This window comes from Macrobrachium nipponense, chromosome 4 (genome assembly GCF_015104395.2).
Source record: "Macrobrachium nipponense isolate FS-2020 chromosome 4, ASM1510439v2, whole genome shotgun sequence".
NCBI lineage: Eukaryota > Metazoa > Arthropoda > Malacostraca > Decapoda > Palaemonidae > Macrobrachium > Macrobrachium nipponense.
This window is the reverse complement of record NC_061100.1, coordinates 80158733-80184763: the sequence shown is the minus strand read 5'-3', so window position 1 is coordinate 80184763 and position 26031 is coordinate 80158733. Positions and strand designations below refer to the sequence as shown.

Below are 26031 nucleotides of genomic sequence, written 5' to 3'. Positions count from 1 at the left end.
TTCCCCAAAGACGTCTTCCCAAGTAGAACCGAACTCGGGTCTTTTATCAGTGAAACCAACTGATATGTGAATTCAGTTAAAACGCCTAGAAGCATATGTTTTGTCATTAGCTGCTCTCTGAAATAATTCGAATAGAACTGACTTTTCACAGACATACAAGAAACTACTGTACGGCCATTCAAAGTATTTCAAGGTTTTAAGTAGTAAAATACAACCACACTATCCAATTCTATCTTTTACCATAATCAGCAGACGTCTGCATAACAAAACATGGTCCCCAGAGACATTCAGCGATCAAGGTTTATTTTGTATATAGTCTTGACCGTTGACTGCCTATGACAGTTTGCTTTATATTGTATTTTAGAATGTCTTAATAACCATTGAGTTGATTGTATTGGTACAATTTTTACATTTTTTTTTTTTGTCGCGGAAATTTGCGTCTGCACATACACATGGACTGTACAGTATACATTCATGCATGAATGTATACTGCAGCCTCCATTGTTGCAACAAATCCCACGCCAAGGCAGGAGAGGAGTGATATATCTCCGCCGTTTGTTGCAAAAGTTCATTTGTGCGTCAACTATCTGCTTCTCTTCTGGCTAATACAACTCTCTCTCTCTCTCTCTCTCTCTCCACATTCCAGGACTGATTACCGCAACCTTTCCACTCGAATGGCCCTGATGAGCGACGCAATCTTGGCTCTCGATATTTTTCTTCATCTTTGCACGTTATTTTTTCTTTTCTTTTTCCTTTTTTCATAGTATGTACATCTAGTTCCGCATCAATTTTTCGCAAATCTTCCAGATTTCTTTCATTTTTTCTTAAGTTTCATTTTGATTCAAAAACAGTTTTTTAATTTTCCCTTCCATGGAATTTACCCTCGTGTTTGGATGCTTCCAACATCTCATTTGAGGTCCTGAGTTAAAACACCGCACACCTGCTCCCACCTCCCACCCACTCTCTCTCTCTCTCGTCTGTAAACTAATTTTGCCAGACTTCATTTCTTGCTGACAATATTACTTAGCAATGATGACATTCCTCCCTTGAGTTCGCCAGGAAGAATCTTCACAAGTTCGTTCATTTACTGACTTCGTCTTAGACTTCCATTAAGTGGGATCTCTTCTGGTATACCTTTATTAGATGCGGTTTGCCATGAAGAGACATTCATGTAAAGAACATAATAACCGCAAAGTAATGGAATGAGATAAGTTTGCTATATTATTGTGCAAACTTTAGGTAAAGGTGATATCAAAGCAATAATTAGTTTGGTATTTTCAGTCTTTCAGAGTAAAATGACTTATAAATGATGTTTTATGCGGAAAATTCTTTTTCTCTCATTGCCGTCTCGGTCAGGTTCAATACATTTTCTGTAATACCTTTCCCTCACCTGACTTCCTCAGTTCTTTTACTGTTTGATGACAATAATCCTGAGAGATTCAGTTACCAAAATAGCTGCAATGTAGAAAGTATTCTTAGGGCCCATATAGTGACCGCATTTTGTCCGTCTTGGTTCTCTTTCAGATAAGATCGCTATCACAATCTTCAACTGAGACATTTCCAGATTGCCACAAGTTGTCTGCAACAAGGATCTGGAAATTTATCAACAAACTCCTTCCTTTCGCAATAGATCAGGCTTTGTCAGAAAATAGTTGTCAACTGAAATTTTGGAGTTGATATTCCATTGAACAGTGAACAGCCGGAACCCCGGAAGATGTGACGATATTTTCCTGTTTATTTCTTTCCTTTACATCCTTTCTCCAAGAACAGTTCAAGTAAATCGAGCTCAAAAGGCAGAGGAACAGGAACGAGGTTAATGTTATTCCTTTGAATGGTAATTAAATCATTTTTCGTTCCATATTGTTCCTCCTCATTGAGGGAACGAGTGAAATAATCCCAAGAAGAAGACCAGTCAGAAGAGGAGACAATAGGGACGAAAAGAAAAAGAAATATTGGGTCCTCGAAACAGCTTCTTTGATCGCCATCCACCACGGAAGCAAAAGCGATTCAGCCAACTATCGCGGCTGCAAAGTTACTTAGCCCCTACACCCGATCGCAGGGCCCGCCCTCAGCCGCCTCCGACAGCACTCGATCAAGTTATTGCTTCGAAGTTCCTCTTGTTTAGGTTTCTGGGATCTCGCTCTTGTTGCTTTGATTTTTGTTTCGCGAATGACACGTTTCATTTCTTTTCATCTATCAGATATAAATGTCAACTAAAATTATTTCGGAAATTTAGGTAATGTAGTGATATTCTAAGCGGATCTCTAACACTTGAGGCTAATTCATTTATTTATTTATTTCCACTTACCTTCGTCTTTGTTTGTGTTGGCGTCATTGTCAATTCGCCCGCGTATTTCAGTCAGTCTTCCATCATAAATCTTTGCCCATTTCTTTGATATCAGAGGGATTAACGTTTTTTGTATGTATTTCTTTGTGTTTCTTAGCTCGTATGTTTCTCAGCGGGATGAGGGTAATATCAAGGAATCATCCCTATAAAATTGTTCGCAAAGCTCGGGGATTCGCGAAAGAGAAGCTAATTAAATTCTGAACGTGAATCGGACCTGGATCCGGACTGCAAGGAGGGAAAATGTTCGGTTTTGAGACGTAATTTAATGAGAATCATTACTGCAGTTTGATCTTCTCTCGTTAATCACCTTCTCCACTCCTGCCACTGCACATTCGATTCTTTTCTTTGCTTGAATCATCGCGTCGCCAAGAATTTCTTCGCTACTATTTCACAGAACGTGGAACAGCTGAAGCATGCTGGAATATTGTTTTCTTATGACTTAAGAGAAAATTTAGAAACGTGAGTCATTAACTTTATCAAAATAACCAAACTAATGTGGTCAAAGTAAGGAAGGTTTGATTCATCGGGTCGTAACACAAGCTAATGACGCGGCGCACAAGGCAGAAAATTAAACTTGTAACTGGTTCATGATTATTGAAAATAGTCACTCATTCCAGGGCTTCCCGGTCTTGCTTGGACTTTACATCTGATTCACGTATTGAAGTTGCGAAAGTGCAGGAATAGAAGTGTCTCGCGATTTCCAAGTTTCTACTTCACGCTGAAAATTCCTGAATCCACTCAGGTCACAGTGTGTTCTTGGACGTTGTGAAACTATGATGCGTTAACTGAAATAACTGACATACTTGACAATGATATGGTTTCATTTTCACATTTCTTTGTTATTAGACTTAGGCTTACACGTGCTCAATACATATATATACATATATACAAAAATATACCACTGATAGGGAGGGAAACAGATTCAATGATGCATAAATTTTTTCTTACCTAAATAATACATTTTATTGGGACATACTTTATTCACATCCGCGTAATCCCTCCATCCTCATCCAATACGGAACCAGCGCCCATCGCCAACAACCGCCCCCCCCCCCCCCCCCCCCCCAACACAATCTCAAACTCTGCCTACTCCGACTTCTTGCTTCGTTACCAACTCCATCGCGTGAAAGCAGCACTAATGATAACGGTTATTTTAAAATTCCCCTCACCGACAAACAAAGCCTTAACATGCATGTGTTTATAGAATATTTTCTGTTCAAAATTACTATATATATATATATATATATATATATATATATATATATATATATATATATATATATATATATTGTTACATGCTTTTATAGTCACTTCGAATAAATCACACTAAAGGTGCGTTTACACGATCGAACTATGTTCAACGGACAAAATCGTTACCATATCACAGGAGAATCAGGATGACGTCATAAGTGGTGAAACGATGGAAGCGGATCTGGCAACAAGCAGTGGTACCAGATGAGGGTGTTTACCACCGTTTCGAATCTGCTCACAGGGCATAGACCGGTAGACAATGTTCGAAGGTGATGTCCATTGGTAACTCAGGCATTAATTCAGTGTGTGGCCTTGGACGACTGGTGCAGTACATCACTACCATGGTACACAGGAAAAAAAACAAGGCCAAAAAAATTGCACTATGCAGTATGATCATTGCTGTACTCTGTGAGGAGGAGGAGGAGATGCCAAGAAGGGAATGGTGCAAGGACTGGTTGCACAAACAAAATGAAAGGGAAGCCATGCAACCATTTTCCAAGAATTGAAAACTGGCTATGAATCGGACTTCACGAACTATATGCGCATGGACCCAAATACTTTCTACGATTTACTGGAAAAGGTTAAACCTGTTATAACCAAGCAGGACACCTATATGAGGGAGAGCATTTCACCTGCAGCACGTCTGGAAGCAACGTTGACGTATCTTTCCACCGGGTGCTCCTACAGTGCCCTTCAATACAGTACAAGAATTTCAAAACCGAGTCTGTCTGCAATCATTCCTGATACGTGCAAAGCCATCTATGATGTGCTTAAGGATCCATACTTAAAGGTAAGTAATGCTTGATTGTGGCGGTGCATATAATATTATGAAGGTAATGAAAATGACTTGCATAATGTGAAGTACATCCCTACAGTTGAGCATAGACGCGAGACTAATTACATACGATATACATCTTGTTATGTGTATATAAAAAAAGCTACGTGCTTGGTGTTTGGCTACTCGTACATTACCCACCTTGAAGCACAACCCGTCGGGTAAAACTACATCTTTACACATATGTAAAGTTCTTCATGAATAGTTTCTCAACCTGGGACAAACACATACTATGACTGTTACTTTCACAGCTTTATTGTAAACATGTTAATGCCAATTTCAATAAAGACATAATTATGGTCATACATAATTAGACAACAACCTTGGTTGAAAACGTGAGCTTCCCTAATTTTCCCAGATGAAGTACCTCAGAAATTAGTTTCTGTGCATGGATCCTATTTTCTTCATTCATCTTCCGCAAATCAATGGCAACAACATCACCAAAAGCACTTTGTTCATCGCTATCCTCCTTCTCCGATCGAGATAGTTCCTTCAGTTGATGAAGCGCTTCTTGAAGCACCGCATGCCTCTCGTTAGTGGGTAGAGACCTTTTTCTCCCTCGGGTACTTTGAGTCTGAATGCGTGAAGACTCATGCGTTGCAGGTCGTACATTATCCTGTGAAGTACTTGGGACAGGTGTGACAGGCATTGGTGTTGTATGGGTTACAGAACCATGTTCATTTTGTTGAAGTATAGGATCATTTAAAATCTGAAAATAGATAAATGCCATTAGTGTATGCCAACGTGTATTATTTTTCTTAATTTCCTGTCACACACACACGAGCGAGAGAGAGAGAGAGAGGGGGGGGGATAATAGTTTATATATATCGAGAATGCTTAAAAAACCTTAACATTCTTCTCATATTAACAGACACCCCAAACAGCGGAGGAGTGGATGTGTGTGGCAGAGGGGTTTTCCAAGAAGTGGAACTTTCCTAATTGCATCGGAGCAGTTGACGGGAAGCACATCCTGATAAGGCCACCACCTGATAGCGGCTCCTTCTACTACAACTAAAAGGAAGCCACAGCATCGTGTTAATGGCTGTCTCCAATGCAGACTCAAACTTCATATATGTCGACGTGGGCACTAATGGACGAGTGTCGGATGGTGGAGTTTGGGATACCTGTTCTCTCAACCAGCATATTGAAGCAGGATCTGCGGGTATGCCAGATTATGAGATACTCCCTAACAGCTCAAAAGTATTACCATATGTGATCGTTGCTGATGATGCATTTCCTCTGAAGCGTCATATCATGAAACCTTTCTCTCATCGAAATCAAAACCTTGAGCAACGTGTGTTTTCCTACCGACTGTCAAGAGCTCGACGCACCGTAGAAAACGCATTCGGAATACTTGCTTACAGATTTGAAGTGTTTCATAAACCCATTAACCTTGAACCAACAAAAGTAGTACAAATAGTACTTGCTTGCACTGCGCTACATAATTACCTTCGCACAGCACCTGTCACCCCAAATGTGTGTTCGGATGCAAATAACGAAAACACTGAAGACATCCCTGGAATGCTACCGCTCGAGTATGAGCAACAAACCTCCACCATCAATGGCACAATTGTACGCGTTCTGTATATGAAATATTTCAATGAGGAAGGTGCTGTGATCTGGCAAAACATACATACATGAGGCTAAGTTACAATAACTCCTGAGTAAAATTATAATAGTAATGTATAATACAAATCACCAATGTTGCATATTGAACATACTTTACATTGCTTTGTTGACAAATGTATTATAAAGGTGGATTATGGCAATAAAGAAAATATGGCCATGGTTTGGTTTATTTTTTTTTTTTCTCTCATTGTAAGACAGGTAAACAGACAGATATACGACAATTACGTACTCACCTCATGATCAGACACTTCTTCAGGCACATGAGACACTTGCCTATCCATACTTGACACGGATTCTCTCATGCTGTCGCCATCGTTGAGGAAGCAAAGGTCATCAAAACACCATAATATGGGGGTGTAAATGTCGTCAGCACCAGCCCCCGACTTCTTTGATTTCCCCAATTTACGTAGCTCTTACCTATATTGACTACGGATGGATTCTATTTTTTTCTTCACTTCAGAAGCAGTAACAGATAATCCACTTCTATTCATTCCCGCCGTTATTTCATTGATGGCCGCGACACGTTTGTTCCTATCCTTGTACACATCAGCCTTGACATTCCATAAGCATGGATTTTGCCGGTATAGTTCTATTAGTAGCAGGGTCTCTTTTCTGTCCCAGTGGCAACTTTTCTCCTTGACTGAGGTACTGCTGGCCATGTTAACAGGACAATTGAGACCTAGTGAACTGACGGACTTTGAAAATCACACACCAGACAGTGTGTGACGTTTCGATGCTGGGAACACGGACAGTGTCCGGTACACCACTTGGTGCTCGCTTCTGACATCATCAGCGAGCCTTTTTGCTTTCCACTGCTAGTTGGTAACAATTATATCCGTCGAACATTGTTCGATCGTGTGAACGCACCTTAAGTGCCTTTGCTTTTCATCTTTCCACTGATAGAAAATAAGTGTGTGCGCGGGAGCGCGTTCACATAGGTTTATACATTTGTTTCCATTTGCAACTTCAAGCACATATATCTTTGCTATGTCATTCTAATATTAGCGTGCCATAAGGACCACATATGAATGCTCTACTGATGTTCATTGATCTTTATTTCATTGTGGTTGTCAGGCAACAAACTTACAAGGAGACGATCATCATATATTATTCTGAAACCCGGTTTTAGTGATTCCGTTCATATTTCACTGATGATTTTTGTTTTCATTCCAGGGTCAACTTAGTTTCAGTACTTAGCCAGCAAAGATAAAAAAAGAAAAAAAAAAAAGTGGCAACACGTCATTCAGTCTAGTACCCGCCCATTGAACTCACTGCTTTTAGGCAAGTAGTAGTAGTACTTGCCCTGCCTTCCAAGAGTTGAAAAATATGAACGTATATGGCAGGGGTTCCTGACCTTTTGATGACTCCAGGCTCTTAATGAATTGCCCAATATGGTTCCTTACCGACATTGCTTGAGTCCACTTCAGTCTTATTTGTTGACAATATTACTTACTATACTTAGTTTAATATATACCTTAGGTATGAATTGGTAGATATAGAACATACAAGAAAATAAAAAACATTTATAGTTTTATATAGTTATTTATTTACAAATTGTACTGGTATACATTGATACATTACAATCAAATATATACAAAATATCCGGAGATCAAGTCCCAAGGGGTATGGATGCCCCCTGTTAAGAACCTCTGGTATATGGTAATGGTCTCTTATCCTTTATAACTTATGATTGACAGACTGAGTGAGCCTTCCCCAACCCCGACGAGCTATAGAAATTTCGAGTTCTGTTTTCCATAATTTCTTTAAGACCCCCTTTTTATCAGAATTGAGTATTACTACTTTCTTTAAGGCTGGATCTCTATCTATTTGTCCTTCGACTCCTAACCCCTCCATTCCTGGGGGTACTGGGGGGGTCGTTCAGCCCCCATCCTTTCGGCTAGTGTAGTAAGTCGTGCACTTTTCTTATAGGAATCTCATAACAATAATAATGATGAAATAATAATTCTACTTCATTTCAAACAGAATTACTTTTTTGCTGACTGACAGAAATATAGTTTAGTTTCCTCTTGAAGGATGGGTTACATCCCTGAATTATTATGTCAAGTTATGAAATATGACATGAAGCTTGTTAAAAAGTTAAGTATATCCTAGTTTAACCAGGCCACTGAGCTGATTAATAGTTGTCCTAGGGCTAGCCGGAAGGATTAGATGTTTTTTACGTGGCTAAGAACCAATTGGTTACTTAGCAAGGAGACCTACAGCTTATTGTGGGATACGAACCACATTATATCAAGAAATTAATTTCTAATCACCAGAAATACATTCCTCTGGTTCCACATTGGTAGAGCGGAGAATCGAGCTACGGACTACCGAATCTGTAGGCGAGCACTTAACCCACTCATCCAACGAGGAACTAAAGCTAGTGTTGTGTATGTATGCTTATAGATAGACAGATAAGTTCTCTAAATGTGGTCTAAGAGTTGTCCACGAGACTCTAACTGAAGATACCTTAAGTAAAAATATGAGATCAGCAAGAAAGGGCCAATTTCATTACGTGATGATACAATAGTTTTACATCAGTATGTATTGTACACAGGAAGAGAACACATAATCTGCCTTCCTTTGAAAGGCGATTCCCATGCTGCTCCTGAAGGTTATTCAGCCTTCAGTGTTCCTTCCTCTTCCTTCTATCTTCTTCAATCAAGCACTAAATACAAATGGGTTCACGCATTCCAGAGACTTTCGGAAAAGAGAATCATTTTCCGTTACCAAAAGACCAACGCAAACGAATGAACCAGTAAATGATAACAGACGAACTGTTATTCAGTCCCATATCTCTTAGCAGGCGAACAAAGATGAACTTCCAAAATTGCACCCCGCTCCATCCCGACTTTGCTCTTCACTCAGGGGGACGCCAGACGCTCGCTGTTAGCTGGAAAGCATGACCAGGCAATCGGTAAGTTTATCTGGCCCTGCTTAAAACAAATGCCTGTTTTCCTGGGTAATGGAAGTTTCGGCTGGAAGTGTCGATGAAAGCATTTAGTCACGACTTTCTGCAGATTTTTAATCACTTGTTCAACTTCGCCAATTTTTCAGTCTTGTAACAGACAAGCTAATGACTAACACTTCAAACCTTTAATAGCACTTGTTAGCAATAGCCACGGAAGCATTTATAGGAAGCAAAAGCCAAGACTTTGCAATGGATACGAATTGTTTGCAAGAAGTGAGAACTACCTTGTACATTAGGCTAAAGACTGTATTCAAATTCATCAAGAACAGAAACAGATATTGCAGACCACGCTCGGGTGTTAAAGCAATGGTTCAAACATGTGAATGTATACCTGTAGCCTTATGATACTGAAAGGTGAGCAAAGTGTAGATGCTGACTGTCGATAATATACGGAAAGGAGAGAATTTGGTATTGAAAGTATTTATTTTCACCAAATTTTGTCTGACATAAAATGAGTTACCTAATTATCAAATCCAGAGCAAGATTAAGAAGAGAAGAAGCATCTGGATGCAGATGGATAAAACACGAGGAATCCTGATGAAAAGGAAGAAAATGGGAAGAGAAAAAGGTCCAGTGTACCAACATTAACTACGACAGTTAGATTTCATGGGTTGTTCTGTCAGAATCATTCGGGATGTCAAGAGCAAAATGATGATGACTTATGAGATCGAACCCTAAAATCCGAGTGGTGGGGAAATGAGAGACGTTTGAGAAATTGGGCCATAAATGTAGTCTTGCCCGTATCAACTAGAGTATAAGCAAAGGCAATATGACACATGCACTTGCATAGTGACCAGATCGAAATCTACGAATAACAAAATTATCCAGCAGCCTCAGGCTGCTGGATAATTTTGTTCAGCCACACTCCGTTCAAATTACTTTGCTTTTGAAAGATTATCGTACCTTAAGACATAAATCCGCCGTCTGAACACAGTTCCTGACATTATCTTGACTATATTTGTGTTATTGTATTGAACTCTTTTTCATCTGATAACAGAATGCATCAAATGTCAGTGTGACATAATATGTTCATGAACTGAAAACAATGAGAAGAGAAAGTAAGGTAGCGTAGCTCACGGATAACAACGCTTGAATTTATTATTCGCCTATTGATCAGGTTAAGTAATTAACTCATATTCAAAATTGGTCATTGTTCGAAATTTAGGTTATTTCCAAGACTGTGTTTCAGGATGTACTTTGGATTCCCATACTGACTTCCTTGTATCCTTCATGGAATTCACTTTTATTAATGTTTTATACAACCATAATATTGTGCAGATATTTTCAACTTTATGTGGAACCAGTTTCCTCGTATATACTGTCATAATATAATATATATGACTACTCTTATATATAACCTATATGCTTTAACTTTGAAAATAAATAAATTGGGATAGCCCCATACACAGGGCCATATTTTTCTTAGGTTTCATATTTTATGGACACTGAATATCATCTGAAGTAAATAACAAAGGAATACATATTTGTTACTAAAAGATTTTATATCAGTAGAAGACTATTAGTATAGTTAGAAAAAAAAGTATATCTTAGTTTAACCAGACCACTGAGCTGAAGGAAGGATTAGATATTTTCACGTGGCTAGGAACCAATTGGTTACTTAGCAACGGGACCTACAGCTTAGTGTGGGATCTGAACCACATTATATCGAGAAATTAATTTCTAATCACCAGAAATAAATTCCTCTGATTCCTCGTTGGCAGAGAGCGGAAGCGAACTCCGAATATCAAACTGGTAGGCGAGCATGTAACCACTCGTCCAATGAGGAACTAGTATAGTTTAAAGAAATCAGATTTCCTTAGAAAGGCGCTTATTTACAAAGTCATTCAGAACTTTTGAATTTATCTGCATTTGTGAGACAGCTGAAAGAAATCAACTAAATTCAACTAAACAGTCGTTTAATTTCGCTTTTTTGTTGAATTACATAAAAAGGCACACAACGTTTTCTTCCTGGAATTTATGAAAAAGTATTTCCTGTACATTTCCGGTCTCAAAACCCTAAGATATAGTGATATACATTTTAAGTGCCTATAATCAAAGACCATAATGCAGATAAACTCATAGAACATATGTCAAATAATGTGTGAAAGGTTAAAAAAAGCATGAACGTAGGAAGCAAACACGTTATTCAGTATTCTAGTTAAGAAAAGAAGCTGGCACATTTGTGATAAAACGTAACCAATATCTCACAAAAGAGAATTTGTGAATTGTCGCGAAAACCCGTCTCTCAGGAAGAATGATTTTATCGCGCTCCTGCTTAGTCACTATTTCGTGATTGCGTGTATGTTTGCGCTTTTATATTATATTTGTCTCTGTGTTTTCACTGTATTCCCCTTCATCATTTCAAATGGTAATATCATTTTATTTATAAAGACAAATAGAATAATTGGTAAAAATTAAATTTGTAAGTTAACACTGAATCGATGAGCTTATAGACTAAACCCGACTGCCACCGTGCAGCGTTGCCACCGTGACCAAACGACTCAATGTCAGTGTTGCCAATGAAATTTCAGCCACAATTTGCCTCCGTAGGTGTCAAAGTTCTATCTGTAGGAGATGGATATTCGATTTGACTTTATAAATTTTTATACATATATAAACTTTTATCATCTAAGGATTAATTTTTATTTATATTGAGATTTGTATATATTTTATTTATAGTAATTTTTTCATTATCAAAGCTTGATTGTCAAATTTTAAAGCATAGTTACAAAGTGTGGTTTTCTTACAAATATGTAGTCGTAATTAGTGTGGCCACAGAGAGATGCCAGATATCTCCATTTGACCATGTTAGCAGCCAAAAACCACGAAACGGCAGTATGTTGCCATGTTGACTGAGCGTCACATTTGAAACATGAAGGAAAGAAACTGCTGTAAAGTACAGAGGGAAAACGAGGAGCAATTCATGCCCACATTAATTTAAATGTATTATGAGATAATCGAATTAATCAGTGTGCAAAGCATTGCTGGGATATTTATGAAATGCCACTGGAAGGAGTAAGATATGTATAGAGACAAACACTTACGAAAATTTCTATAGTTTATTTCAGCTTGAAAACCAAAACAGTAACCATTCATTTTTTTCAGCGGGCAATAACAAAAGTCGTTAAATTTTCATGCCATGTAATATCCTAAAAAAATATTGTCAAGACGCCAATCAATAACATAGTGGAGAGAAGACACCAGCGAATCAACCCCATCTGACAAATAAGACTTAGTCTTTCAGTGGGACTGGGAGAAGCTGCTATCGGTTTCGAAATAGATACTTATTTTATTTAACAAATGATCCCAAGACATAGTTAACTAAATGATAACATAAAAAGATCAAACTTAAAATTCTTATACTTAAAATTACCGACTTCCATTTTCCGGAAGGAGGGGATCAGTTGTGGTTACAATTTTCATTTTGATAAAGCAAGAATAGGGGAAAAAATGCATTTAATCAAAGTGAAAAAATTAAATAAGAATTCCTACATTTAATAAAACGCGGAGCCTTCCCATTTCGCAAAAGGTCTGGAAACAGGAGGTTCATGGCGAGAGTCAAGACCCTCTTTTGTAAAAGGTGTATTCCAGGCAGAGCTCCTGGAACTCCAACGTCATTATCATTCGCAACCCTGGAAGCTCTAACAATGGGGAATAAACGTAAAAGCTCTTTTAAAAAGAAAGGAAATTGCTCGACTGTTTCGATTAGAATAAAGAAACACGAGAGAATAGAAGGCACAAAGGGCCTCGATTCATGGAAATGGTTGAAAGAGGAAGAAAGGGAGGGAAGATCAGGAGGAGATGAAGACGAAAGGAAAGGAAGAAAAAATATCAAGCCGAGAGCGCCGTGGTGGCCGCGCCTTCCTTTGCTTTGCATGACATTTGAAACGAGAATTTCTAAAGCTGGATCAGGGCAGAAATAGCGAAACAGAAGCAATAAAGGTAAGAAGGAACAACACCGATGAAGGAAAGCAGGATTTGGGAAATAACATCGGCTTCAGAAAGGAAAATTTAAAACTTAGTGAGAAACTTAAGTAGAGATATTGGACTCAGAAATGTAGGATGACTCTTATTCTAAGAAAATGGACATAAAACTTAGACGATGATATGAGGGTGAACAAAAGCTCTTACTACCATCACATGAGAGTACATTTCATTTTATATTTGCAGCAAGATAGGGTCTGTGAAACAATAACTAAAAGCAACAATGATGTTAACTTTAGGACTGGGCAAGGATCCTAAAATCTTTGTGCTGAAATTACTTTGTTGATTGTATCTGGCAGTAGAACCTCTTTGCTATTGAAATAGGTGCATATGCTGTATAACTTTGCTAATACAAACACCCCTGTGAGAGTCGATGCGTGCCTTCAGCATACGTAATGTACATCAAATACAATTCCCATTATTACATTTTGGAACTAAATAGAATAAATTTAAAGGTACTTTTTAAAATGAGATTTGGCATCAGATTATTAGTGCCTTGAGTAAGACCATTTCCCGGATATGATTGCTAATAATGCTTATGCCGACCTTTTATGAGTAGATGGTTCTTTCATTGGAATTAGATATGAAACAAAAACTGTGCCACAAATTAAAAAAATTTAATGAATTTGTGTTAAGAAACCTTGGCCATTTTTATGCATGGCCTTACCTAGACCTTTTGAGATTCACTACCAAAACACACCTTGGGGCCAGCTAGAAAAATATGATAACGTTTAATGGTAGACAAAAATCTCCAACCATCATTTAAGTGTTTGTGTTACGAAATTGTTTGAAATAAATAATACAACGAGTTTATCAAAGCAATAATAAAACTATCATGATTGTTAAGTCAGACAACTCAACAATGAATTAATATCTAATCATAAATACGAGTTTGTTTATATAAGAAGAGCATTGCTGAAATCAGTATGTGTATTGCATAAAAGTTACCTTACAAGACAATGTAATAAACATTATCAAAATGTAATTCATAGCAGCTATTCAAATATGAAAATTTCTTTTTAATTTATTATGAGTTATATTAGTAGACTTTTCCCCAAGCTCTTCTGTTAGTAAACTTCCCGACAAGACTTTCTTAATCAAGAGGCCATACAATTATCTGATACTTTTATTAACTCTTAGAACAGAAAGTATCATTTGACTTTGTTGATAGAAGAATGTGCTTACGCTACTCAGTTTGCTGAAACTACTGTCAACATAACGTTAGAAACAACTCCGTGTTGTATCACCACTGGTTCGTTCTTACAAATATATAGACAATCTTTTACATAGAGAAATGTATTTGACTTTTCCGAGTTATTACGAAATTATAAAACTCTATTCATTTCTGATGCATGTGTGTTAAGCATTAACTCACTTAATACAGTTCTTCACTCTTACCTGTGTAGTAGAGAGACGGTATTTTAATATTTGAGGTGGAATCCCTTACTTCGTCGTAGAGATCCGAGGGTGAAGGGTGATAGTAAAGCGATATTATTTGCTTCTCTTTATCCTCCAGCTCCATTGTTATGCGTAGAACAATATACAAAATACAACATCGTATATAATACAATTATAAAAACATATGAGCATCGGAACTTAATCCACGATAAGGAATCATATCCTACATACATGAGGTAGAACTCAAAGGATCGAAGCCTGTGTGTAGTACCCAATACTAAACACAATAATAATTGGTTACACTTATACACTGTAATATTACGTTAATATGATGCAATGTTTTGCTATAGCTTTGAACTGAACGCTTCCGCGGAGCAAAGTTTTTCCGAGCTCGTTGCATATAAGTATCTTACATACATAACAATTTCCAATTTATAAGCATGAATATTACTCATTAGTTTTTTATACTTAAATCAAGGAGTGTACGTACCTTCGTTGGTGGTTTTCTCAAACGTTGTTATGAAGCAGTCCAAACTACCTGTGCAGTTCCTATACTCGTAAATTGATGGTTGATATTACAATTCGACCTTAAAAGAATGGTCTTAGAATCCACTATCTTCTGATATGACAAGATCGAGTGTTGCTAAACTCGCTGATCATAATAGTACAGTAGGCTACCAGAGTAATGTGTTGCTACTCTCAGCATTCATAAATGTAGTAGTTTTGTAGACATTTTCTGGCGGTGACTAGGTAAAATTTTATAAGTTGACAATGAGACTCCAGCCAGCCATTTTTTGCATGAAAAACCATTTTGGGGTTTCATGCAAAAATGACTATAGGAAATGATAAGGCACTAATGAGCCTAAAAATACCAACCTAACGTAACCTGTGGGCGTTTACAGTTTACAATTTTGCTGTATCAGCTATGGATGTGGCCCCGGACCTTGGCCCCTGTTGTCTTACCTTATAAAACGTAATTTGATTTTTTTTCTTTCTTTTTATTTATCATTAACTCTTTTCGCTTATGGGGTTCAAATTAACGAGAAGGAAGAATTATTTTTTTTTTTAAATCGTGCATTGGCAACTTAAAATAATACAGGTCACTTTACTGCAACTACAGCATAATTTGTATCCGATGTATTACAGCAATTTTTTCCTTATCAATCGAAACTTAAACATTAAGATATATTTTCGTTGGCATTTAAAATTGGATAAGCCTACCGTTAAATTTAGCTTTCTATCGAGTAGAAACTCTATTCATAGAAAACTATCAACTCGTGTCAATTGAGCCAATACTAAAGGAAACGTAATAAGTCCTCTTTCGAGAGCAGCTCTTAGTGAACCTTTCAGATCAGGAAAACTAATCACTTAAAGTAATTATGAAACGATTATTATAGACTTAATAGAATTAAGTTAAGTAGAAAATTAATAGTTATTACACGTAATTCTTAAAATGATCCTCCAACAATTGAAAACAATTGTCGGATCGGATAATCTATTAAGTTTCAGATTACTGCAGATGGCCTCTTTAACATGAAAAGGTTCAAAGCTAGGAAAGATACAGTTATTTTCATGTGTAATCATTAATGTTAGTTATTACTTTACGCACTATTGTGATGTCTGTATGTAGGAATGTAATAGTTTTTCAGAGGTTTTAAACAGAGTTTATTCAATTACAACTACCAATTTTCTGCAACCCAAAAATAATCAAGAAATTATTTTTAAGTTTTCCACTATATAAGTATATGGAATCTAAAGGATTTTTAGATTACAGTCAATATGCATATAGGAAACACTTGGGTACCTGCGATACTCTTTTAGACTTGACATATCATTTACAAAAGAACCTTGATAAGGATTTTGAGTCTGCTTCTACCAGAGATTTATCTCTCCTAGATAGAATGGTTCATGAGGGTTAGATTTCGTTTCCTAATATTAGCAGTTATGACTTGGACCATCGACGAATGGTCTCTTGTTTGTCACTTTCATCACAGTTATAAGTTACCAGAGATCTTTCATATCCACAAATGATTCCTGATACACTTTTCCTGTCGAGAGCAACTAGATTCGCTTAACAGCAGCATCAATATGTTGTACATGTGCCTCGCTTTCGACCTCCACAGTTCCAGATGTCCTGCATTCCTCACACCGGTGTCTGAGCAGTTGGACTTAATCTTTTTGTAGACCTCTTAAATTGTACCCATGTTTCGTTTGAGAAGGTTACTAATTCTACAGGCGTGTTAGATTCTAGGTACTTATTACCTTTATAATCCCTATCTGTCATTTATTCGACCCTTCCTTTTCCACTCAGTTTCTCATGTACGTCAGTCTGCTAAGTAAAGGACCCTTGAGTCGAAAGATCTCGCAGCTATTTCATTGTTTCACTTTCCTTCGTGGCTTCTACCTTCATTTATATATTCATCACGTTCCATACTTCCGTGATTCAGTTATACTTTTTTTTTTGGGGGGAGGGGGCTATCATAGTCCTCCATTTCGACTGGGTGGTGTTCATCGTGTGGGGTTCCGGGTTGCATCCTGCCTCCTTAGAAGTCCATCACTTTTCTTACTATGTGCACTGCTTCTAGGAGCACACTCTTCTGCATGAGTCCTGGAGTTACTTCAGCCTCTAGTTTTTTCTGGATTCCTTTTCAGGGATCTTGGGATCGTGCCTAGTGTTCCTATGATTATGGGTATAATTTCCACTGGCATATCCCGTATCCTTCTTAGTCCTATTTTCAGGTCTTGATTCTTATCCATTTTTTCCCTTTCTTTCTCTTCAACTAGGTGTCCCATGGTATTGCGACATCAATGAGTGATACTTTCTTCTTGATTTTGTCAATCAACGTCACGTCTGGTCTATTTGCACGTATCACCCTATCTGTTCTGATGTCATAGTCCCAGAGGATCTTTGCCTGATCGTTTTCTATCACTCCTTCAGAGTGGTGCTCGTACCACTTATTACTGCAAGTCCAATATGATTTGCAAATTTGAATCCCCAAGATGTCTTAGTAGTTACGTTGGTTCATCACAATGATTGTTCGTTATTACAGCCACTTGGGTTTGAGCTACAGAACTGGTTCACGAATTACTAACCCCGAATTTTTTAGCATTAGAAATCATGCCGTTAAATGAAAGATTAATGCTGATGAAAAACACTTTGACTTAATTGGAAATACGAAACAATCTGCCTACTTAACGACCCTTGAGTCATGTTTATTAAGAGTCATACACTTCTAAACTCCACCGTGTCGTCTTCTCTGCAGTTTGCACTTGGCGGCTTCAGTGTTCTCTGGGCATGCGTGAGGTTGTAGTCTCTCTTCGTCGTTTCCTTTTTTATAATCAGGTTGGCTTAACAATTCTTTCTTCTTTTTGCTTCTTATAATTTTTTGTAATTTTAAAGAATGTTACTACTTTTTTTAATTTAGCTTTTATTTTTGAGTTAAGAGAATTATGTAGTTTTCATTTTTACAGACCGATGATGTGTTCAAGTAGCACGGAAAGTTAACATAAATATGTAACTAGTACTGTTGTTGACTGTCGCCTTCTTTTGGCTCCTGCTTCTGATATATATATATATATATATATATATATATATTATATATATATATATATATATATATATATATATATATATATATATATATATATATATATATATATATATATATAGATATATAAATGCTACAAAATATAAGGCGTACGATAATTTCACACTAATTACATTGAAGTGCGATACTTTTGGAACCTTTGCACGATCCTACGGTCTATGGCAACGCTGCCCGGGACTTTATCAGCTCTGTAAGATCAGTTGGATACGACTTTCCTGCCAGTTTGTACGTAGAATATACTCTCTCCGTCATCTTGTATTGACTTTAACAAATTTCAGCCCAACGTACTATCGAGCGCGTTTTCAATAACATCTTGGTAGTTATTTTGATGAGATCTGGTATCGTTAATCGCTATGAACGCCTTATTAGAATGGCGGCTCTTCGTGCTCCTGTTTGTGATGCCGTCTGTGCAGTCGGAGGCTGATCGAGGGAAGACTTCTGAAGCGGACCACCCCTATACAGATGGGTTGGTCGTCTATAGTGAGCTTTTACTTGGTTCTGTTAAAGAAGGTGAGTCAAAACTAAGCAACTTATGTCAGGGAGTGTATTTTCTCTTCTTACACAGCCACTGCCCTTGCCATAGATACAGTGATACAGAAGAAGCCTAATGACGATAATTTACTGAAAGTGGTAAATCTGTATAGAAAACTTCATGCCATTCAACCCATAGAGATGCATATAGAGCTTTGGAAATATAACTTGAGATCAAAATCCCTGTTTTCGAGAACCTGCTAACTAAAGCGCATATCGCGTAGTCTTTGATCTTGCCTGAGGCCAGGCTAAACCTAAACATTTTCGTAGTGGGTGGGCACTGGACTTCTTTTTATTTCTAAAAATCATGCTGTGCACTGTAGGCCAAGGTATATACACCTTGCTCTAAGTCTAAGCAATACTTAGGGTTCTTTGCAGCGTGCGTTCGGCCCCTAGCTGCTACCGCTTTCGTTCCTTTTACTATACCTCCTTTCATATTCTCTTTCTTCATCTTACTTTCCCCCCTCTCCTAATATTTGATTCATAGTGCAACTGCGAGGTTTTCCTCCTGTTACACCTTTCAAACCTTTTTCTCTTAGTTTCCATTTCAGGGCTGAATGACCTCATAGGTCCCAGTGCTTTGCCTTTGGCCTAACTTCTACATTCAACTCATCTCAATAAATCCCATGGAAAGCTGGAGAATTTATTCATTAGTAAAGAACTTCATTCACTGAACACTACAGGTTCAATCTAATTTGTTTTTTAGCAAAATGTAATATAGTTTATATTGTATGTGCGATGTAGCATAAATTTCTTGGTATCGTTAAAAAAAGAAGGTCACTGCTTTGCCGTCAGTCTGAGAATCGTTAGTGAAGTGGCGCTGACGAATGATAAGAAGGCTGGTAAAAGGCGGGAAACAAGATAGGCAAAGAGTTGATGCGATTACTGCAGAGATATTTCATTATGCTTCATTTTTTTTTACTCTAGTAGATGAAATTATATGGTAAGAAATTATTAGAACCTGCGAGATAATTTGGAGGCTTGGAGGGACGGAGTAGTAGGTACTTAGGCTAGAGTTCACTGTGATGTATTTTTTTTTTTTTTTTTTTTTTTTTTTTTTTTTTTTTTTTAAGCTGATAGGTAAGGTGGGTGAAAGAAGAGTGAGGGCAGTTAGCTAGCTAACCATGGTAGGGAATAGTTTGGAAAGTTAAGTATTAGTAAGAGTAATGTAGTGTGGTTTCAAGAACAGTATATTGACTGACACGTTTGATTAGAAATAGACTTCATTGGCGAAGAAATTAAATATCAGTAGGAATATTTTTACCCGGTAATTTATGAAGCTGTTTGAAAGATGATTAGTTTCATGCGAAGTTTATAAGGCTCGGCCTACTTTGGAAGACTCAAATGACGACAGTAGTACCTGTAAATTGCTTTTATTTAACCGTATTTTCTCTCTTATTATATCATTAAAAAATCAGTTTTCCTACTTTGTTAAGTACTTTGACAAAAGTTTTGAACCTTAAGGGCAGACCGATTTTTATGAGAAATTCCTTCTCTGATCTTGATGTTGTTCAGTTCCGAAAAATTTGTTTGGCGGGATCTTTACATAAGTTGAAGATGTCAACAAAATATCAATGAAATAATGTAGGATCAAACTATAAAGCATTTAGCCCTATTATATAAGTTAGAAATGTGTTTTACTTCTCGGGTCAATGGGAGGGACGCTTGTGAGGGAAAACCGGGTGTGGCATCATTTCCTGCAAAGACTGATAAGATGTCGGTACCGGACGTGTTGAGTGTCATTGCTGTTCGTTGTCGACCCGACGATTTCGTAACGGGCGTCATTTATATCTGACTTTCGATTAAAAACTCCTGCCTTTCCTATTACAGAAGCCGCTTGAAACTTTCGCTACGACCATTTGAATTAGACTTGTGTATGATTTAGTCTTGTGTATGATTTGTACCGATGTGGAGAGGGTGGGCAGGTTTTTAAAACTTTTTTCAAAGAATGGAGAAGGAATGAATATGCTAGTTACCTGTCTCATTGATGACAATAAGCAAAATAGGCATTTCAGACCAAAGGAATGAAGCAAAATCATTTTTCACGTCGCTACAGATCTGAAATGAAATAGTATCACGATCCACAAATCCGATATTGACAGATTTGACTTAAGGGATAAGGCTGGTTTTCATGAGCCTTTTATACCAAAAAGGGGACAGATTCATCATTACTATGGACCTTGTTTCCTAGGGCTACCTGAACAACTAAACTGTCAGGACTAACTTTTCTATCACATATTATAAGCAAAATGAAAATAAAACGTTTGAACTTCACTCCACTGGTCTAGTGCCTCACATTACACCACTTTAGCTAACAAAACTAAGGTGGGAGGATATGTAAGTAAATTGCTTGTTTTTCATGTTAGTATAAGAACATGGTACTCATTCTAGGTCAAATTTAACCTCACTTTTGTTTACAGAGATAACACGACTCATGGAGGAGTGCAACCTCACAAAGAGATCTGGAACCATAATCACTAAAGGTATGATTAATCTGCCAGATTAAGGAAGAGAAAGAGCCATTGAGATAATGTAAAACAAATGATGTTTCCTTTTAGTTAAACTATGAATGTAAGAGGACATGTTAGTAAATGTTTTCCTCGGTAGATGTCTGTAGTTAATTTTGTCCAAATTTGAAGACACCAGAGGAGTTTGGGGAATGGAGAGAAGTCCTGAATATCTTAGCCGCAGGTAAGTTTCATGGCTAAAATTCATTTGTTCCAGAGTCCTTTTTCTCTGATTCGGTAGGTCAGTACCGTGAGGGTTGGTGATTCGTATTTTTCCTTGAACAGCTTTCAAGGGCAAAGTCAAGTCCAGTTGCAAAATATGATAGCTGAAGGCCTTTGCAATGGCTTGAGTTGTTAAAAGGAGGGTAGTAGTAGGTGGGTAGCAGATGTTTTTGCCCCTCGATTTACTGAAGGCATTTTGCTCCTGCTCATCCAATTACGTACTATTCTGTCACCACGTCTGTTGTTATTATTATCATTATTATTATTGTTTCAACAAACAAATGCCTTATTACAGTCCATGAAGCAGAAAACTTTCAGTGTGACATAGGTTGCCTTTCCTCATTTCGCTGTTGGATGTTTCTGTTTCGTCAGAATAGATGCTTAAAACACTAAAGTAAAAATTTAAAAAATAAAAGCAGAAACTTATGTAGGTCTCCCCTCAAGTAAACATTATTAAAGCTAATATACGTAAATTTTTCAGATGTGCTGTACCTTACATAAGTTTGTATTATTATCAATATTATAATTATTATTACTAGGGTTGGATGACTGTCTAAACACTAAGGAAGGTATTGAAAATGACATACTTGCCATGACTAACGAAAAGGAGAACTTGGAAAGGGAAATGCACAGACTCCAGTCGCTGCACTCCACACTGGTGCAAGATCAACGCGCCATCAAGCAAGCTTTGGAAATGTGAGTTGTGAGGAACTTTAGACCTTATTTTAGTTTGATGCATAGATGGTATGACACGTTTTTATTACTAACGTTTCTCAAGTGTTGTACGGTTGCTGTACCAAAAGTCTGCTTATCTAATGCACTGAGCTATACCAAAACAACCATACTGTGTAACCCGTGATTCTCTTCTCCAAAATGTCCTTTCTTCTCTAATCAGGCTGACTTACTCCACTGGCCTCGCTTTCTTCATTTCAGCTCTCATTGCATCTTGAATCAAGTGGTTTTTTAATTTGGTATATTATAAGTCCTTTCTGCTTTCACATTTTTCATCATTCTCCCTCACTGACCTCCCTGCTAATTCTCCATCACGAGCTACAGCTACTTCTCGACTCCCCCTTCATTAGTACTCCTAACGTGTTCCATGATAATATTTAATCTTTTGCTTCTTAGCCTTCACAGACATCTTTTTTTTTAAATCATACGACATCCTACTTATGTGATTTTTCCAGAAGCACGTACAAATCAAATAAATGTAAGACTCCATGTAGCTCCACAAATGCTTTATAATTTCCATAACCTTAATGCATTGGCGTAGGAGGAGGGATTTATTGGGGGTGGGGGGCAACACCAAATTTGCCCGAATTCCAGAACCCCAGAGGTTTTTCAAATTACCATATATCTGTGTAATAAACACCAAACCTCTGTTAAATTATGAACAGTAGGTATTTAAAGAAGTTTAGCAAAACCATATAGCTACTATTATTCTATTCTTTATTCAGAGTGTTCATGCATACATCTTATGTGTGCTTTAAAAGTACCAAACCTCTCTCAAACACAGTAAAATGCAGGGGCAACTTTTAAAATCTTACGCAGCTTATAAAGGAGCATAGTATCAACAGATTATTTTTACATTTTTCCTATTATATGGCAAATAACAGATCACCAACTACATGTAGAAAAGATATGAAAATACAAATGAAAATCTGTATTACAATGGTTATAGCGTATTTGCGGATAAATTAGAAAAAACATTTTGTCTCTTCCCTTCCGTGTGCTAAATGCATCCACAATAGTGTTAACGTCTACCCTGTTGGCATGACCTCTTTCAATGCAGAGAAGTCCCAATGCTGAGAGCCTGTCTTGTTCCTTAGTAGTTCTAATGTAGGTTTTGAGCCTTCTCAACCTCTCTGCTGAACAAGATGTTGCAGGTATAGTTGCCAAGGTTTTTGCCACCCCGCTGAAGAATGGCAGTTTCACACACAGAGAATTTGACTGGAGTTAGTTTACCACTGTCTTTGCAGTTTTCAACTCCACGACTTCCAGATTGTGAAAAACGGCAGTTTCAACCATTAGGATGGCTTGATCCACAATGTAGAATTCAGACACTACCTTGAAACTATCCTCTGCTGCTTTGCCTAATACTACATCTGCCAGGGATGCCAGGATACGTTTATCCCTGCTTGCAAATCTCTCTCATTTCAGTGAGAACTCTGTCTAGAGCATCATAGTATACAATCCTAGCTGTCAAGGAGACAGGCTCTTCTGAGAGAACTTGCAGCCTTCTGGATGTTTTCTCTGGTGCCATTTCAATGATGTTTGTTGCAGTTTTGTTTCTTTTTTTCCAGATAAGAGAAAGAATATCTTCATCCCTGCACTTATTGACGGTTTCCATTGAAGCATGATTATTCTAAAGTAAATGATAAATTGATAATCATAATTCATGTGCAGTTTACTACCTGGTTAACTTACAAATACATGTTTATCATAATTATAATCCTTATTCTTGTTATTTTTTAATTATAGAATTATTTCTTCCCCCAAATGCCCGAATATTCCAATCCAGGGGAACCAGTTGCCTCCCCGCCTCCTACGCCTATGCTTAAATGCATTGTGACCTAAATAGTTTCCAAGCAAAATTGTTTGGGCATTCTGTTACCCGCAACTATTCACTTCTGACTTTATTCCTGGAAACTCTCCTTGTACCATCCAGTAGGAATCTTCGCTTGCATACTTGCCGCGCATTCTCAGTCTATTTTAGAACAAAAGGAATGAAATAATAGATCGCTGTAAAGTCTAAGATGTGAGAAATTCCAGGAGAAAATGCTATTTATAAATGAAAGTCCAAGTTTTTTCGTGTTGAGAAAAAATAATAGCATTGGGAATCATTCTCATGATTTGAAAAATATATTGGGTATTTGGCCTTTTTTTCATGGTCTGGCGAAAAAGATGAAATGTTTAATTTTGACGTCAATGTGAACTGAATTCAACACCTTTATGAGGAATGTTTTGAGGTTTGGGAAAGAACTTTGGTATGTAGTTGACTGCAGAACATGAGTTCTTTCTCTGGTCTCATTATCTTAAAGGAGAGCTTTTGCCGTTGGTAGTCTACTTTGGATACGTATGACTCGCTGAACACTCCTTTATTTCCTAGTATATTTATCTTTTTATCTTTTTTTTTCAAAAGCATTTTTTAAATTTAAAATTTAACAACTTATACATTCCAATAATAAAAATTCATTTTTCCGACGATTTTTTTTATATGTTTTTAACAAAACTGGACAAGTATCTGATGGAAATGACCAGCAGAAATGGATTATAGCCCTCCAAACTTATGATACACTCTTTACGAAGGACGGACAGCTGTAATTTGCAGTCGCCTGACAGCTAGAGCTTATGTGCATTATCGTAATGGAAGTCAAGCTGTAGCCTTACTTGGAACAGTGGAAGGAGGAAAGTCCACAGATACCAATGGCGGAAGCAGAGCAGAAAGTAATGCAAAACAAGAATAAACATTGTAGAAAAAAAGTAAACCAGGAAATGAAACTTATGCGAGTCTGCTAATCAAAAGATCATTTGCACCCACTCCAAACCTCCAAGTCCCAGTGAGTCAGCCGCCTGAATATTCTGGAAATCTTTCCATAACTTTGCCACAGAAGGAACATTCCCTCTACAAAGCTGTGTTGTTGAACGTCATAGACCGAAGGGCAAGAGGGTCAAAGCAGCCGGATGTTAAGTCCTGTTTTAGCCAATCTATACATGGAATACTTTGAAACTACAGTAATAAATGCAATAAAACCCAAAAACATGCTGTGGATGAGATATGTATTTGATATTCTAACATTTTGGGATAATAGATGGGGCAATTTCAATTAATTCATTTCAAAATTAAACGCATTAGTGCCCAGCATCAAATTTAAAGTTGAATGGGAAACAGACAACAAAATTCCTTTTCTTGATGTTTTAAAAATTAGAGACACAATTGAATACAAATTTACCATGTACAGAAAACCAACGTTCTCACTTTCATGTATTCACTACTTCAGCTATCACGACATTCTTATCAAAATAGGCGCAGCCAGCAACCTATTCTTCAGAGCCTTACAAATTTGTTCCCCAGATTTCTTGGAAAAAGAATTTGAACTAATTCGTTAGCAGCTTTCATCTTTAATGTATCGTGACCATATAATTGAGAAAGCAATTCACTAAGCACGCATAATTTTCTACCAACCGCCTCAAGACAAGACCAGATAGACACCCAACAATAAAATAAAGATTCCACACCTGGACAGGATTAAGACGGTGACCTAGACTCTCGGAAAATCTAACTCTTTTGCATTTACTTACCCAAACACCTTAGCCAAATCCCTGATTAACGTCCAACAAAAGACATTCCCCAAGGACACAGGCGTTTACGAAATCCCATGCCTGGACTGTGACCAATCTTACATCGATTTTACAGGAAAATCACTTCCCCAGAGATTAATTTAACATAAACGGTCAGTTAGGTATGGACAGCAGAACTTGGCTATTCTCAACCAAATAAATGAATATAACCACAAAATAAACTGGAATTTGTCACATATAGTTTATAGCAGGAAATGTTATAAGAAAGAGTCAGATGATAGAATCGGCCTTGATTAAACAGACAGGTAATGAACATCTCAAAGGGCACATGGGATTCAGATGTCATTGCTAAAGTTTTCATTCAACCAATGCTTAAGAGGATTAAAGAAGGATTATCAGTGGGAGTGACCTAAATTGGCTTAACTGTGGATGGATCTCTTGGTATA

The 26031-nt window shown here is 37.4% G+C and overlaps 1 protein-coding gene across 4 annotated transcripts in view; it reads left to right on the top strand.

The window, feature by feature from the left end:
- LOC135210973 (techylectin-5B-like) overlaps positions 1-26031 on the top strand; it is a 110152-nt gene that overhangs the window by 38079 nt on the left and 46042 nt on the right. For 2 of the 4 annotated variants that reach the window (XM_064243962.1, XM_064243965.1), the window contains exons 1-3: positions 18229-18533; positions 20975-21037; positions 21823-21979. The exons of 1 other annotated variant lie outside the window; for it this stretch is intronic. In XM_064243962.1, coding sequence (XP_064100032.1) covers positions 18377-18533; positions 20975-21037; positions 21823-21979 — 377 coding nt within the window. In that variant the 5' untranslated portion in view covers positions 18229-18376. Of the gene's footprint in view, positions 1-18228; positions 18534-20974; positions 21038-21822; positions 21980-26031 lie in introns of those variants that run through there. One more of the 4 variants, XM_064243964.1, reaches the window with a different exon arrangement.